General features: G+C 57.8%; 1 protein-coding gene and 1 long non-coding RNA gene across 2 annotated transcripts in view; one reads left to right on the forward strand and one right to left on the reverse strand.

The window, feature by feature from the left end:
• The first annotated feature begins 1,051 nt into the window (after window positions 1–1,051).
• H6PD (hexose-6-phosphate dehydrogenase/glucose 1-dehydrogenase) overlaps window positions 1,052–16,948 on the forward strand; it is a 28,073-nt gene continuing 12,176 nt past the window's right edge. Inside the window, exons 1-3 of the mRNA XM_090268540.1 lie at window positions 1,052–1,398; window positions 10,324–10,960; window positions 12,029–12,146. Of these exons, the coding sequence (XP_090124666.1) occupies window positions 1,385–1,398; window positions 10,324–10,960; window positions 12,029–12,146 (769 nt within the window). The 5' untranslated portion in view covers window positions 1,052–1,384. The remainder of the gene's footprint in view (window positions 1,399–10,323; window positions 10,961–12,028; window positions 12,147–16,948) is intronic.
• On the reverse strand, window positions 3,780–7,649 carry LOC150014141 (uncharacterized). Its single transcript, XR_016509625.1, has 3 exons — window positions 7,489–7,649; window positions 4,099–4,181; window positions 3,780–3,908 (listed from the first exon to the last, which is right to left on the reverse strand). It is a non-coding gene; the product is annotated as an uncharacterized LOC150014141 (long non-coding RNA).

Raw genomic sequence — 16,948 nt, forward strand, 5'->3', positions numbered from 1 at the left:
TACAAGTTTCCACGCTCTCGTCAGAATCCCCTCTCCTGGGTGTCTGGTGTTTCTCAGCAGAGATGGATTCTCCTGCCTCTGGGGTGGGAGGGGGGTGGGTCTGGAGAAGAGACAGAGTGGGAACGGGAGACCTATGCCCGAGAGGCGCTCCTGGGTGGTCTGGCTGGCCAGCGCAGCAGTGCCCTTGCCTTACGTACCCCAAGGTCACTCAGGGTCTGCTGAGAAACAGGAAGGAGCAGCTGCCTCCGTAATGGCTGTGGTCCCACTGGGTGCACCCACCGCACAGTAGGGCTGGGAGAAAAGCGGGCCCAGGGTTGCTGCAGGGTGAGCGTCAGGTACTGCACGATAGTGGGGAGGAGTGGGGTAGAGGACCAGCATGTGACCCACTGAGTGCACTTATACACCTGTCACCTAGGGAGGGCTTTCTTCCCATTTACTGTCCTGCTAATGAAGCCACAGAAGCGCTGCTGAGCACTTACCACAGGCCCGGTAACCCTGGGGCAGGTGCCCTCTCACCGTCCTCTGGTGCAGATGAAGAAACTGAGTCTAAGGTCACAGGGTATAAGCAGAGCTTTAAAGCTGTCTGATGAAGCCGTGGCACAATAGCGCACTCTCTGACCTCTATATCATTACTCTGGGGATTGAAAACGGGGTGAACTAAGCCACTCACTCAGGCCGCCCATCCAGATAGGAAAAAAAGCAAGGTGTGGGGGATCTGTTCCTACAGGTTGTGCCAGATTCTGGGGAGGAGCCAGCAACCAGTCTCCCTGACTCCTCCTCGACACAACCACTTCCCTCGGCCACTCTTGCGTCTCAGAGCGCAGCCCCTACGACGCACAGCCGAGCCCAGGGGGGAGAGACGGACAGGGGTTGGGAGGGACCACGGGCCACTTGCCCGCCCATTTGGCTCCGGAGTCCAGCGGATCCCAGGGAACCAGGAAATCTTTCCGGAGGCCCCGCCTTCCTCCCACACGCACCCACGGGGCGTGGCCTCGTCTCCGTCTCCGCGGGCTCCTGGCCCGTCCCACTGCGCACGGGCGCGCGCGCCTCTCCTGGGGCCTCACAACGTGCGCGCGCGCGCCCGACCCGGGGACCACCCCTCCTGCACACGCGCGTGGAGGCCGCCTGGGTCTGAGGGCCCCCGGGAGCCGCGCTTCCGGGCAGGGAAAGGGCGGCCGGGCTAAACTTGGCCTCGCGCCCACGCCCACCCCGCTCGCTGGTGAAACCCGAGCGCGCATCAGGCGCGGGGCCGCGTGACGCGCACCTGTCGGGTCAGGCCAGGCCCGGCCGGCAGAAGAGGATGCGCGGGAACCCGGCCTGAGCCCGGCCCGCAGCGCCCCGCTCTGCGCGCGCCCGGACGTTCCCGGAGCAGCGGCCGGCTCTGATGGCTAAGACGAAGTAAGCTAGCTGCCTCTTCCTCTTTCTCTCCGGCTGCTTTGACGGCGGCTGCGCGCGTGCAGGGCCGAACCAGAGGTCGGTGGGTTCCACGCGGCTGTTAAATCCTTGGGCATTTTGTTGGGAAGTCACCTTCGCCACCACCTGCCAGCCTGGAGCCGCTGGGAACCTGGCGGGGCCAGAGCCTGCCCGAAATCTCCCCCCAGCCTCTTAACGCAAAATAAATTAATCGTCCACGTCCACTTCGGCCAGATCCCTGGGCACAGGTGCTGTTTGGTGGCGGTTTGGCAGCAGGCAGCCAGGCCCCTGTGAGGCTGGTGCGGAGGGACCAATGGGGTCCCTTCCTAGGCTTTCTGGAATTTAGTTCAATGAGAGTAGGAACTCGGCTTTTTCCACGGGATCTGCTTAATCTTTGGTATTAACCCTCAGGTTTCTATCAGTGTTTCCAATACACCGACCCAGTGAATAGTTTTCCAGAAGCAAACCTGTCTGGAGCTCTGAAAACCAGCTCACTCAAATTTGAAAGTTTGGCTAGAAATGAGAACTGGAAAAAATCATAAGCCTGAATTCCTGACCCCTCCCCCGCCCGTGCCCCGCACTGCTCCCCCTGGGCCAGTGGCTCAGGAAACGGAGGGGGGCGAGGGAAAGCTGGTGTAGAGTGGCCACATTTTAAATTATGTTCTGCATTCTCTGCTGCGGTGGATGGCTGATAGAATTTTTGAGCTTATGATGCTAATCTTTTGGTAAATTTTAGGAGCACCTGAGATAAAAATGCTCGATGTTTGACATGAACAGAGCTCATATTCCGTAGGGCTTTTGGTGTAACTTTCTTTGAGGTACATGTCTACTCAATAAGTAACCACTCTAGGCAAACATTCAGTCATTTGTATCCGAGTCTGGAGTTCACTGAGTCACTCTTAACGGTCAGACGGGGTTTTGGCTGTTTAAAAGGGAAACAGTGAAATCTGTGGGCAAGGAAAGGGGAAGCAAGAGGCACTTGGGTGGTCCGATGGCACGTGAACAAGACAAATGCCATCGCAGGTTGGCACACTGCACCTGGGGTCTGTCAGACCCTCACCCAGGGGCAGGGCAGAAGTCTGATTTTGCTGCTTCGAGGTCCGGAGTTGGGAGCCAGGCGGCTCTTTGTCGGAAGAGTTCTTACCATCATTGGCTCCCAGAGTATTTTCCCAGCCGTGACCTGTTTTGTTTTGTTTTGTTTTTCAGCCAAGGCTTAAAATGAGGTGATGATCCCCATTTCACAGCTGGAGAAAAGGCCCTCCGCAGTGACGCCAGAGCCTAGGGCTACAGAGCCAGAGGTTTACCCTCCTGCTGTGTTCTTTGGGTCCCATTAGCAACCCCTCAAAGGCTGGGTGGGGGCCTTTTCACCATCTCAGCATCTTCTCCCTTCAATTTTGCATCAGTGCGGTAGGAAGGTCAGGAAGCCATCCGGGAGCCGGCTGTTCCTTGGCACCTTTTCTGTTGTGAGCTGGTTAACTGGTCTTGCACCTGTTCCAAGAAGCTTAGCAAGAAAAGTCCCTTTGCTCATGATGCTATTGGTTTCCTTATTATTGGAGCTAACATTTCTTGGGTGCCTGCTCTATGCCAAGCATCGCGCCAAGTTCTTTATACGGAGTGTCTCATTTTGTTCTTATCGACTTGTTTTCCCACTCTGTGGCCAAGGTACAGAGAGGGTCAGTGCCTTGTGTAAGGTCACACAGCCGCTGTGTGGCCGGGCAAGGATTTGGACCCAATGTTCTTATACTTAACCGGTTCTCCAGAAACTGGACGGACCTTCCAGGTTTTAACAAAGCAACTCAGGCTCACACACACTGTTTTCATGACGTCCAAACGAAGAACAGTGAGTCACTGTCAGGCCATGACAGCAGTTCGTGTTCAGGGCAACTTGACCTCAGGGTGCAGAGCTGCCTCCTGGCTTGGGCAGGCTTATGCAAGAGCAGTAGCCTATCTGTGTGAGCCCCTGCGGTCCCTGTCTGTTAGCAGAGCAGAAGCAGCGTCTGCAGTACCACAGAGTTATACCCATTGCCATGTGGGTTTGAGGTCAGGCACGGAGAGGTAGAGAGGAGGAAAGCCTGGCGCCAGTCTGCCTGTGTTCAGGTCCTGCCACCTCTAAGCTGCCTGACCTTCAGTAGGTTATTTTACCTTCTGCACTTTTGTGTCCCCTCTTCTCATTCCAAACATGAGGACAGTGCTCGTACCTACCTCACAGGCCGTGGCATGATGCGTGTCGAGCTCTTAGCCTAGCCTTTCACGTAGAATTTAACACTATAATATCTCTTTATTGGTAATAGTATTGTTACAGGTGACAAGCTGCTGCTAATGTGTACTGTGTCACAGTGCTTAAAGTCACTGTCAGAGGCTCGTTCCTTCGTGCCATCGTTCCCATGCAGAGAGCTCGGACACAGGTCACCGTGCTCTTGCACAGATGGGACTTATTTGTTCATTCGGCAGAGACTTACAGCGCACCGTCTGTCTGCCAGGCCCTGTCCTGGATCCTGGAGATGTGCAGTGAGCAGAACACAAAAACTTCGGTCCTCGTTGGTACTTACGTTTTTGAGGGGTGGGGTGACAGACAGTAAACAAAAAAACCATCCTTACCCCACATGGTGTATTAGAAAGTGACATATACTGTGGAGAGAAATAAACATGGGGATGATGTGGGGGCGGGGGGGCTTACGATCTTACCTAGTCGGCCGCGAAACCCTCGCCGAGAAGTTGACATTTCAGCAAGGAGCTGAAGTTAGTGACAGGGTGGCCCATGTGGACATCTGTAGGGAGAAGTAGGTCAGGCAGCGAGAACAGCAAGTACAAAGGCCCTGAGGCAGGAGGATGAGTGGCTGGAGCCTAGGGAGGGGCAGAGAAGCAGAAGAGAGGAAAGACGAACAGGTGGAGGACCAGACTGTCCAGACCCTGCAGGCCACTGAAGGGAACGACAGGATCTGACCCGTGCTGTAAAAAGGGGCCTCTGACTGCTGTGTTCAGGGAACGAGAGGAACAGGTGGCTTCTCCAGGAATCCAGACAGAGGTGGTGGCCAGGACCAGAGTGGGGTGGTGGTGGAAGGTGGACAGAAGTGGGTGTTTTCTCCATACATTTTGAAGAAAGAAACTGTAGGATTTGTGACAGATTCATGATCCCAAGGGTTCTCGCCTGAGTGGCGGGAAGGATACAGTTGCCTTTTACAGAGAGTGGGGAAAACTGCATTTGGAACAGGTTGGGAGGGAAGTCAGTTTGATATTAAACGTGGAAAGCTGTAGACCTGCAATCAGTGCTTTCAGAATGGCAGTTGGTTGTCTGAGTGTGGAGTTCAGGGGCAGAAAGCCCAGACGGGAAACACAGACTTGGCAGAAGGGCCAGGTGTGCTTGGTAAATGTGTAACAACCGACTCTGCAGGGGGTGGGGGTGGGGCCTGCACTGTAGCACTTGCCGGTAACTGCTGTGTAAACACTACTAGCCAGGCCACTATCAAGCCCATGTTACAGAATATCTTCCTCTTACAGATCCAAGAGATGAAAATAATGTCAAGAGCATAGATAATAGCAAAACGTAGCAAAATAATTAGGGAGTCATGAGTTCTGAGTATTTATTACCTGTGCTTTTAATATAATTGGTTTAAGTATAAGTTTGTGTAATTTGGTTGTTAATAATGGCTATGTTTAACAACTGGCTTGAAAAATTCCCCAAAATTTAGCAATCGACTCTGGTGTGCAGATCCAAGGTGGCTCCAGCACACCATCTGAGTCATTGGGACCCAGAGTTGGTCCCTGAAGAAGTGCCAGGAATAAGGACTCTCTCAGATTAGGAAAAGGGGCCCCGGAGCCAATATCAGCACTCTGTCCCCAGCCCGGCCCCGGGCGGGTCACTGATGAGGGTCTGACTTGCTTGTGCAGGTGTGTGCAGCGCAGGTGGGCCACCACACGTAGGAGCAGGAAAAGCACTTGCGTTGGCGATTATAGAGCACACAGCCCCTTGTACTTTAGTTGAAAAGGATCTTTAGTTTCCCTTGTTTTACTCCTACACGTTCTTTTAAAACTTCCAAACTCATGGGCCGTGATTTGAAGAAAACCTCCCTCCTTCCTGCCTGGCAAATAGAAAGCAGACGTCAAAGCCATGCTGGGAAAGGGAGCAGGGCGGCCGCAGCCGGTGACCTTCACCTCCCAGCTCCTCTCCCGCCCCGTGGCTGCTGGGCATAGAGGCCCAGAGCTGTTTCCTCCTGGGGTGTACCAGAAACCGGGGCGCACCAGCGCAAGCTGGGTCTGTGCTGGGCCTGGGCAGGCACGGCTCTGTGGGTGCCCCCCTAGCTGCCTCTTCCTCTTGGGCAGCAACAAAGACTGGAACCCCAACTTCAACTCCTCTGGCCGGCCAGTGTCCACAGCTTTGTGGATGTTAGCAGAGCTGTGCTTAAAAGGTGAGTCCCCAGGACGCTGGGTAGGAAGCCCTCAGTCTGGAGTTGGGGGCAGTGGAGGGGGCCTGGACAGTGGCCATGTGCCCTATCAGTCCCAAAGCCAAGAGGAGCGACTGCTGTTCCCTGGGGGTGCCCCCGTGGCCCCCCACTTTGCATGTAGTATGCTGATGGCAAGTGTCTTGAATAATAATTATTGTGAATGAAACGGCATCTTCCGTGCACTGAAGTTATAGCGTCAAAGAGTTTTGTCTTAACTTCTGAATGACTCAGGTATCAGCTCGTTGCTTCATAGTTCAGTCCTAGGTCCCCAGCCTGCGACACTGGCCTGGGCTGTAAGCAATTAACCAACCTCCCAGGAAGGCGGTGGGTGTCTCTCTGATAATAGGGTGTTATCTCCTCTCCTTGGGAAACCGAGGACTTCAGGGCAGGAAGTTATGTCAGCGATCCTTGAACTCAGTCTCTCTGGCGTCTGGGAGGAGGCAGCGGAGGCAGCCAGAGTAAGATTCGTCGTTCAAGGTGACGGGGTGGCTCAGGAGCAGGACGTGGCCGAAAATCACCACATATTCAAACTCTCACCCTGTTCTGTAGCTTCTCAAAATTTCACTAAGGGTTTCTTGTTTATTTATTAGAAACAGAAGAAATGCGTAGCAGGATCAGTGGTTAGAATGCCTCTGCCTGCTCTTGGCTCACTGCAAGTACGTAATTCTAGAAGATTTCTCTCGCCCAGAGCAGGCGAGGAGGCAGGAGGAAGCACTTCAGAAACACCTTCCCAAGGCGAGCCTCACAGCGGACCTGCTGGAGCCACCTGGTGTCCCTGTTTTTAGATGCAGGAAAGTGGTCCCAAACTGACTAGGTGACGGAATTAGGTCATATAGCCAGGAGGTGGCTTTGAGCCCAGGGCCTCTGATCCAAATGCCACGCTCCGTTCACACGGGGGCTCAGGCTTTGTGACTGAGCGTTTGACTTCACCTGCAGTTTTCTCGCCTGTAAAATGAGCGTCATTGCAGACCCTCCTGCCCCCTGCGCACGCCGCCTGCTTGGCAAGCATTAGGAACTGCTATTGGGGGCTGGGGAGTCAGCGACCGGGTTTTGCAGGGGGTGGGCCAGTCAAAACCAAGGAGGCAGTTGGAAAGACCCTGTGCTCGGACCTCCGTGGTCTGCCGAAGCGAAAGCGCATTGCGTTGGTGGAGGGATTGGGAGGCAGGTGTATCTTGATTCTGGTGACAGCTGTCACAGAGACACAGTGCTCAGGGGTCCTGAGTCTGGCTATGCAAAATGAGCTCTTTGGACCAGCGGTCAGCTTCTCTGGCCCCTCCCTGGACTCTCTGCGTCATAATTTGCATTTCAAAAGGCCCTCAAGAGATTCTGATGCAGGTTCAAGTTTGACAAACACAGTTTTAAAAATACGGTAATAAACCAGCCACCCACCCCACCCACCTTTGTTCGTGCGAAAGAGTTGTTCCCTGGAGTTGAGCAACCACAGAGCAAGCAACATTGTTGCAACAACTGGTGTCTCGATGTGGACTCGTTTAAGGGAGTTCTGGGGGGCTCTCCAGGGAACTGCTCAGGGGACACTGCAGCGAGGGCTCCGAGTCAGAGCGGGACTCAGCAGAGGGCTTTCTGCAGTCTCCCGGGGTGGGACCAGAGGTCCCGGCCCTGGGGGCTCCCTTACCTGCCCACCCAGGCACCCTGAGGTCCTTGAGCTCCTTCTGCGGCTTGTGCCAGGCACGTCCCGAGCCCTGCCTGCCCCGCTCTGGCCAGGAGCGCCTAGACAGCCTGCCAGCTGGCGGCTGCCCCCCTCTGGCTCTGCCTTTCTCCCTGCCTGTCTCCCGCAGTGACCTTGCAGCTTTTCCTGCCCTCCAGACCCAGGTGATGCCAGTTAAGGAAGAAACGCTTGAAGGGCCAGGGGCGGGACTTGGAAAGCAGGGCAAGGAAGCAGAAGGGTCCTGTGGTCGCTCTGGGCACGGATGCGAATGCAGAAAAAGGAAGCGTGGAGGAGGATCGAGGTCCCCAAGGAATATGACTGGGGCCCTGTGGATCCTGGCGTGAGCACTGGGGTTGCATCCTCTTCCTGGTTTGACCGCTAACTGGTGCCATCTCTGGGGGTCTCGAGTGGAGGAGGGGTCAGATGCCAGAGTCCCGAGGCAGACCTGGGGCCTGGATGCGGGGATGATCTGGGCCTGCAGGGCCCTTTCTGGGTTCCTGTGATTTCTTTAAACCTCACGTCACTCTCTGTGTAACCAGAACCGGGCCCTGTGGTTGAGGGTATTGTTCATCCTGACCTGGTAGAATGCCTGCCGGGTAATAAACAGGTGCTGGTAATCAGTAATCTTCCTTCGTCAGCTCGCAGGGGCGGGGCCCCACCCCCCCACCCACCTCTGAGACCTGCTGCAGACCAGGAGGACATTGTTCCTCACTTCCTCCACCTTTCCCTCAAAGCCCTGCCTATGATGGGAGGCTGGAGAGAGGGAGAGTCATGGGGTACAGTGGAGCACATGAAGCCTTCCAGCCTTGGTCAGAAAAGAAGAAAAAGTGAATCTTCTGGTGCCTCTGTGGCAGGTCTGGGGCCCTCTCGCCTTTCATCCGTGTCAGCTGCTTCAAATGAGGCTGAAAACCAGCCAAGGTGGTAGCCCTCCCCCCACCGCCCGGGGAGGCCACTGTGTGCAATGGCTGTGCAGTCTGCTCAGGAGCCAGGGAGGCTGGTGCCTGTCCGGCTCCATCTGCTCCCTAGGGACCTTTGCCGGCCTGAGCCCCGGCTGTTCCACCTGCAAAAGGGTGACTGGGATGGTACCCACTCCACTGGGTCCTCTCAGGGTGCTTGCCCGCCTTCAGTAAGATCTAATACACACACACTAAGGTCAGTGTTTGCAGCTCTTACTACTATCCCATAATAATAGCTGCCACTCATAGAGGATCTATTAGGTGGCAGGCACTGTCCTAAGCATATTATAAATATCAGTGTCTTGTAATCTTATCACAGCCCTGTGACGTAGGTACTTCTATGACTCCCATTTCAAGCAAGGAAACTGAGGCACAGAGAGGTTGTGGAATTGTCCCAGGGATACGCTTGAGCTGGGATTCAGACTCAGTCGTTCGGTTCCAGAGCCGATGTTTTTAATCACCGTGCCGTAGCAGTGACCAGCCATCATTTTGTGCTTAGAGCTCCGTGGACATGGGAGAAGCAGAGAGAGATGTGAGAGGGGGTGACCGTATCTTCTCACAGTGCCGGCGTCACTTAGGGGCCTTGCCACCATTCCTGAGCTGCCCTCATGGTCCCGACAGCCTATGCGCAGGGAGAGATGGCCTTGGCCCTGAGGTGGGTAGCTCCAGTCCCATGGCAGCCCCACGGGCCTCCCTCATGGCTTATGCTGTTAGTCACAGAACCCCAGCCTGTGCTGTTCCGGAACAGGTGTGGGGTCCGATTGCCCGCCGCCAAGAAGCGTGACTCCCAATACAAAAGTTTGGTGGGAGAGGAAAGGGGTTATTTAAAAGTTCTGCAGCTTCAGAATAACAGCAGGTTCCTACCGTTAGGTCCCACTCCCTTTAAAACACGCGGAAACCCTTAGCTCCACCTGCCCTGCCAGACCAGGCCAGTTTCAGAACACGCCCGCCAGCGGTACCGTCTTTCAGGAAAGCGGACGTCTGCGCTCGGGGTTCCCGGTCCCAGGTCAGCACCCCAGGCCCCTCCCACTGATCCCTGCCTGGTCAGGCAGGTCCCCGCAGTTCCAGCCTCTCAGCCGTGCCGTCGGGTTCTCCAGGCAGGTTTCCCCACGGGTCTCCTCTTTCTTACTCCAGCCCTCATGGCGGACTCTCTCCCAACCACGTGGCTTCCCCCTCACACTCAGACCTCCCAGCCAACTCCTATCATGGCTTCTCTCCATCATCCTCTCCCTCATTTTATTTTATTTTATTTTATTTTTTTCTCTCCCTAATTTTAAATGCTGACCCCCCAGTGCTATCTGTCATTGTTATGAAAAGTGTTTATTAAGCCTGTCATCTGCCCTTTTACTTGGGGGCAGCACAGCTTCCCTTCGGGAAAGGGATCACCTTATTAAGTACTTTAGGCCTGTCATGCCCTTCTGCCCTGGGCTGCAACACAGCTACTCTCTAGCTATCCGCCTGCCAAGGATATGCAAAGTACCTTAAAAGCTGTGTGATCTCCTTTCCCCACCCCCAAAACCAGGAGCTGCGGAGACTGGGGACCCCTCCCCCGCTCTGTTACAGTGTCACCTTCCCTTGCTCCTGTATCAAAATGTCCCACCTCTAGCAGCGGCCTGCCACCTTCCCGGGCATAGTCCCTGTTTACAGAGCAGGCTCCCTACCCACTGGCTTCCTGGCCCAGAAGCAAGCTGCCGAGGAGGGAGGCGGACGCTAATGCTTTCCTGAAACACGCGGCTGCGTCTTGCCAGGCAGGAAATGTTCAATAGCCTAGAAACACGTTTACCCTCACGTTGCAGCCACCTGGGCCGTGTCTGATCCTTCCTTGTTCCTTGTGTCTCTTTCCCAGGCACCTAGGCTTTCAGAAGATGCTCACGGTGGCAATGTGGGTGGCCCTTCTGGGCTGCCTGCAGGCCCAGGAGCTCCAGGGACATGTCTCCGTAATCCTGCTGGGAGCGACCGGGGACCTGGCCAGAAAATACTTATGGCAGGGACTATTCCAGCTGTACCTGGATGAGGCGGGGAAGGGCCACAGTTTTAGCTTCCACGGGGCTGCTCTGTCGACCCCCGAGAAGGGCCAAGGGGTCCTGGCCAAGATCCTGGAGTCCCTCTCCTGCCCCAAGGATGTGCCACCCGTTCGCTGTGCCGAACTCAGGGACCAGTTCCAGCGGCTGAGCCAGTACCGCCAGCTGAACACGACCGAGGACTACCTGGCGCTCAGCAAGGACATCGAGGCCCAGGTCCGACGCGAGGGCCGCCAGGAGGCTGGCCGGATGTTCTACTTCTCGGTGCCACCCTTCGCCTATGCCACCATCGCCCGGAGCATCAACAGCAGCTGCCGGCCGGGCCCAGGCGCCTGGCTGCGCGTCGTCTTCGAGAAACCCTTCGGCCATGACTACCCCTCGGCCCAGCAGCTGGCCACGGAGCTTGGCAGCTTTTTCCACGAGGAGGAGATGTACCGGGTGGACCATTACCTGGGCAAGCAGGTGAGCTTCCGCTCGGAGCCTGCCGGGGTTGGAGCGAGCTGGGCACAGGGTGACCCACGGGCAGGGCCACAGCACAAATTGTGGAATGCGTCCTGACAGAACGTGACATCTGAGCTGCATGGTCCGGTCACTTTGTAGGTGGGCAGGAGGTGAGAGGGCTAAGACAAGCGAGGAGCGAGCAGGTCTGTGGGGCCTTTGTCCACGTGTCTCACCCTCTGCTTCCCCGCAGGGGCCGGGCTCTGATCTCCCAGTGGTGCCCTGTGTCCCCTCTGGAGGTGGCCCCGAGACCCTGGGACCTGGACATCGCTTCTGGCTGGGTGTCTGCGGGAATTAGAATTGGCCACCTCATTCCACACCTATCTTCCTGTGTTTTCAGTACCTTTTTCTTCCTGAGTCCTGTTCTGAGCCAGAAGGCTGCTAACAGGATCTTAAAACTGAATAGGGACTCAAGGTCCATGCTTCTCGGGCAGGCTCCTGTGACGCGGCACGGGGATGACCTGGGTGATGCGTGTCAGCTGGCCAGGTCACTGAACGTGCCCTTGGAGCCCCTTTAGGACACATGTCCCAGAGATGGCAGCAGAGAGCGTGCAGCTGCACTCTCTGGCACTGATCAGGCTCAGGCAGGGAGCCCGGGGCTCCGGGCGTGGACCTACATCCGGTCCTCTCTGAAGCTGCCATGATCCCAGAGGGGTCTACAGACCAGTGCCTGTCCTGGGGGGATTTTTCACTTGTTTATGTGAAAAATACACTGAATGTTTTCAGTGTGGAGCTTTTCTTACTCCCTTTTTGGTGTTACAGTATCTTTCTGTTATGAAAAGCTGATGGTACTAGATGATGGATAATCTTAAATATTTTCTTTCTTGGCAAAATAGAAATCTGGTCACCCTGTGGAGGACACTTAAAAGTGTTGAGTCCTTGCTGGGCTGGGAAGCCCTGAAGTCCAGGGACCATTGCTCTGAGCATCTTCTCGGAGCGGGGACGAGAGAGCCTGGGGCCCTTCCTGGGAGGCAGGATCCCTTCTTCATCCTGCGAAGGACGTGCAGCACAACCAGTCTCCTTCCCCGCCAGGCCGTGGCCCAGATCCTGCCTTTCCGAGACCAGAACCGCAAGGCCCTGGACGGCCTCTGGAACCGGCACCACGTGGAGCGGGTGGAGGTCATCATGAAAGAGACGGTGGATGCCGCAGGTGCGTGCGTGGGTGTGGGTGCGTGCGTGGGTGCGGGTGGACGTGTGCGTGGGTGTGTGCGTGGGCGAGTGTGTGGGTGCGTGCGTGGGCGTGGGCGCGTGCGTGTGGGCGCGTGCGTGGGTGTGTGCGTGGGCATGTGTGTGGGTGTGTGCGTGGGTGTGGGTGCGCGTGCGTGCGTGGGTGGGTGTGTGGGTGTGGGTGTGTGCGTGGGTGTGGGTGTGTGCGTGGGTGTGTGCGTGAGTGTGGGTGCGTGCGTGGGTGTGGGTGCGTGCGTGGGTGCGGGTGGACATGTGCGTGGGTGCGTGCGTGGGCGTGGGCGCGTGCGTGGGTGCGGGCGTGGGCGCGTGCGTGGGTGCGTGCGTGGGCGCGTGCGTGTGGGCGCGTGCGTGGGTGTGTGCGTGGGCGTGGGTGTGGGTGTGTGCGTGGGTGCGTGCGTGGGTGTGGGTGTGTGCGTGGGTGCGTGCGTGGGTGCATGCGTGGGTGTGTGCGTGGGTGTGGGTGTGTGCGTGGGTGTGGGTGCGTGCGTGGGTGTGGGTGCGTGCGTGGGTGTGGGTGCGCGTGCGTGCGTGCGTGGGTGCGTGGGTGTGGGTGGGTGCGTGCGTGGGTGTGTGCGTGGGTGTGGGTGTGTGCGTGGGTGTGCATGCGTGTGTTGGTGGGTGCGTGGGTGTGGGTGTGTGCGTGGGTGTGGGTGTGTGCGTGGGCCCGCTCGCGCCTCCTCGCCCTTCCCCTGCCCTGTGTCTGGTGGTGCGCTGGGCCGGCCCCGCGCCCCTTGCCCCTGGCCCCTGCTTGCTGGTGTATGGACCATGCTGAACCCCGGGGGGTCTGCACGCAGACCCCAGTGGCCACTGCTGCCCTTGGGGAGCACAGGGTCCAACGAAGTACACGTGGCTCCGACGCCACTGCAGCTGGCCGACAGTAAATGCTGGAAGTTCACCTGGGTTTCCTGGGAGTGAGGGGGAGGCCCTCAGGCTGCGTGAGGCTTCCTGAGACTTTCGTACTTTCCACCTGGGCAGGTACATCCCTTTGCCTTCTGGTCCCTCCCGTTCTTAACCCTCAGCACCGTTGTCACTTTCTTGGGGAGCCTCTGTGGAGCATCTTGGCCGGGTCCACTCTCCCGTGACACTCGGAGTGCCACGCGCCTCCCCTCACTGCCCCTCCCAGTCTTTTCCTCATCATCCCCGTCTGCGTGTCTGTCCCAGCAGATGGCAGGGTCCCGGCCATCCCCGCTCTGGCACCTGGCACCTGGCATGCACCTGGGAGTGCACACACCGAGTGCTGACCTGGGAGTCAGAAGCCTCGAGTGTCAGGCCAGCTCTGCCTTCGTCTGGGTGGCCTCAGTGCATCGCGTCCCGCCTTGTGTCTGTGAGATGAGCGAGTCAGGTTGTGTAGGTGACAACAGTTAAGGCCGCTTGGAGCTCTGGCATTCTGGGGTTTCATCTAGTTTTTTGAGCGTGGACTGTCTATGTTCAAAGCAATAATAGAAACTAAATCTTACTGTGTCCTAATCCCACCAGTAACCAAACAAGGTGGGTACATACTATTATTAGCCTCCACTGACAGATGAGGTTTGGTGACGTGCCCAAGGTCACCCGGCAGGAAGTGGTGGGGCCAGACCTGGGCAGGCAGTCTGGCTCCAGCACCAGGCTCTGTGCCCGACATCCAGCTCCCTCGAGACCCCTTCTGCAGCCCAAGAAGCATGGCCAGGGCCCATCAGTGTGCGCCTGGGTGGAGTGGGCCCCAGACCCCTCGGGATTCTGTGGGGAACTAGGAGGTCTGCCTTTTCTGTGCCTTTTCCTTTTTTAAAAATTTTTTTAAAATTTAATCTCTTTTGCTCAGTTATACTCTCCAGCTTTCTCTCCCTTCCTCTTTGGAAGTATATTCAGGGCTAGAAGCTCTCCGGTGATACAGAGAGCAGGGAGACCCAGCCTCTGTGCCCTGATACCTCACCCATTCATCAGGACAGAGACTAGATGGGGAAGAGGCTGGACAGACAGGCGGGGCTTGGGGAGCCGGGCCCGGAGGGCGCTGCTGTGCTTGAGCAGAGCTGGTTGCCCGTCTAGAACCCATATCGGAAGGGAGGTCCCCACTGCCGTGAACCTTTGGGGGTCTCAGGATCCCCCCAGCCCTTTCAGATGTCCCCTGCCGTCCTCAGCAAGGGCTCAGGCTGTGGGTTCCCCCCTTGTGCCTGTGTATGACTGAGGTCCTGGCAGGAGGGGGTGCTGGGCCTCGACCTTGCTTTACCTGCAGAGAGATGAGCTGCAGACCCAGCCGTGAGAACCGATGCGGAATGGGCGGAGCCCCTGCTGCCCCTGCTGTGGGAGTCAGTCAGCACGCGGCTCTACCTGGACCTGAACTTGGCCTGGTTACTGGCAGGGCTAGGCCACCAGGCCTCCCCCCACCCCCGTTTCTGGCAGCCCCTTCCTGTGCCCACCCTGGGTTGGGGAAGATCCGGGATGTCTGGAAATACCAGTGGGCACCATGGCCTCTTACTTCTTCTTGGATCCGATGTCACTTGTGGGTTTCTTTGCAGGATCCCCGTGGAGCCAGGGGCTAAGCAAAACGCAGCAAAGGTGCTTTCGGGTTTCGGAGAAAGGAAAACAGAGGGCGAGGCAGGAAGACAGGCAGGGGCCTGGGCAGGTCTGGTTGTCAGGGTCAGCCCGGGGCGGGCAGAGCTCCGTTTGGATGGCCCCGCAGCCCAGGTCGCGGGGAGGGCCCCGTGGAGGCCTCCGGGGCTGCTGCATGGGGCGGGCCGGAGCTCAGGCCTGGCTGCCTGCAGGAGTGTGTTCTGAGGGGAGGGGGTCCCCGCCTTTGCGGGAGCCCCCTAGCCGCCAGGGACTTGCAGCCCGTGAGGGTGTGCTGCAGGGCGGGTTCAGCCCACTGTCTCTGTCGGCCGCGGCCAGGAGGGCTGCAGCTGTCCCCGGGGCTGGGTTTCCCCGGCTGGCCCGTTCACCTGCCAGTTGTACATTGAGGCCCAGAACAGTGTGTAACGGGGATGACTTCCTGCTACGGTGCCCAGTGGGGCCGGGGACACCAGTACTTGGGCAACAGAGTGACTTCTCTGTCCGTCTGTCTGCCTGCCTGTCTGTTTCTGTCTTTCTCTCCCTCTCCTCTTCCACCCCCACGCCCCGCTGGGACCCAGAAGGACAAGCATTCTTCACATTCCTAGGAGGTGGCCTGGTGCAGCTCTGGTGCCCCCAGCCCTGATCCTTGCTGTCCCCGTTGGGTCCTGCTTTGGAGCCTGGACCCTGCAGCCACCTCACCGTGGCCAGTAAGCCCCATGCCCCGCGCATCTGGGCCTCGGCTTGCCTTATCCCGGGGCGGGGGTAGGAAGCAGGCAGGAGGGGAGACTGTCCCCCAGCTGGAGGTCTGGTGCCTGCTGCAGCAGGACTGGGTGTGGCTGGCAGACAGGTTCCAAGCCCACATTCTGACCGGCAAGCCAAAGGGCAAAGTGTGGCTGCTTTTCTCTCTGCAGCCAGCCCCTGGCTTTCCCTTCCTCCGGCAGTTCTGCAGCCCCTGCTGAGTCCTGTGCAAGGAGGCACTGACCCTGTCCCCGGTCCCCAGTCCCTGCTGGCAGCCGGGACTGCCACTGGAGCACAGGCAGGTGGGGGCGGTGCTGCAAGCCAGGCCTGGAAAAGGAGCTCTTCTGATCGGAGCTGCTGCAGGCCCTGGGAAAGGGACCTGTGAGCTGCAAGGTCGTTTGGCTGTCCCTGTCCCCACACACCCACATCCACAGGGGTGGGGGGTAGAGGCTGCTCCCCTGGCTCCCTCCCTCGCAGCTGGGTGAGTGGTTTTTTCTCCCTTCTGCCACAGCCTCTGCCCCGGAGGAGTGTGCTGCAGTGTCAAGGCTGCTGCCATGACAGCAGGGAGAGAGACAGACAGACACACGCAGGGAGGGGGAAAGGAAGAAGCAGTCTTCCCACCAGCCCCCCAGCACCCAGCTCCCTGTGTCTCATCTTGGGCACCCCCCTGGGGGTCCCCACCCAGTGAGCCCCTAAGAGTCACAGAAACCCTGGCTACAGGGTGTCTGGAAGCAGCACTATGGGCCAAACAAGGAGTGACCTTGGCTGGGTCACTTAGCTTTTGTGTGCAGATGACGCGTGCTGACCCCCGTCACGGCCCCCAGGAAGGACCCTGCCAAAAGGAGGGCTGGGTCAGCACACTCCTCTGGGCCAGAGGCTGTGGCTGTGGTCCCTGGCTTAGGAGGGTCCTTGTTCTGACCCTGGGGAAGGAGCGTGATGCATGTCACTTCTGAGGGTTGGAGTGACCGCTCAGCGCCTCTCCCAGAGGGTCAAGGCCGCCAGGATCCTCCCAGGTGCACACCAGCTGCCTGCCTTCTGGCTCGGGGTCCCAGAAGGGGCTGGGGCTCATCAGCGGGGCAACTCCCCTTCCGGCTGCAGGGCCCGTCGCTGCAAGGGGCTCAGGGCTGCCCCCAAGCTTCCTGACCGGCCACAGCTCTCTCCTGGGCCCAGCCCCTTTTTTATCTTTAGTGATCCCAGAAGATACTGGTGGGGATTGCAGCTGGCTTTTTTAGGTTTTTGTGTTTTTAAATCCCTGTTTTTACTGGGAAATTTTGAATCTCATAACGTGGAGACAATCAGGACGGGCTTCTGGACCCAGGGCCAAAGCTGCGGTCTTCAGCACAGTCTCTGTTAGACGAGGTCTGTCCAGAGGTGTCCAGCTATGTACTGTGAAAAACAGAGGCCTTTATTGAAAAAAGACACATGATACAAGAAACATGGTACGCAGGACCAGGATGCCTCGGTCCTCTACACAGTAGGCCCCTTGGGACCTCACACAGTTCT

The sequence above is a fragment of the Furipterus horrens genome, unplaced genomic scaffold (genome assembly GCF_987537825.1).
Source record: "Furipterus horrens unplaced genomic scaffold, mFurHor1.1.pri manual_scaffold_3, whole genome shotgun sequence".
Classification (NCBI taxonomy): Eukaryota; Metazoa; Chordata; class Mammalia; order Chiroptera; family Furipteridae; genus Furipterus; species Furipterus horrens.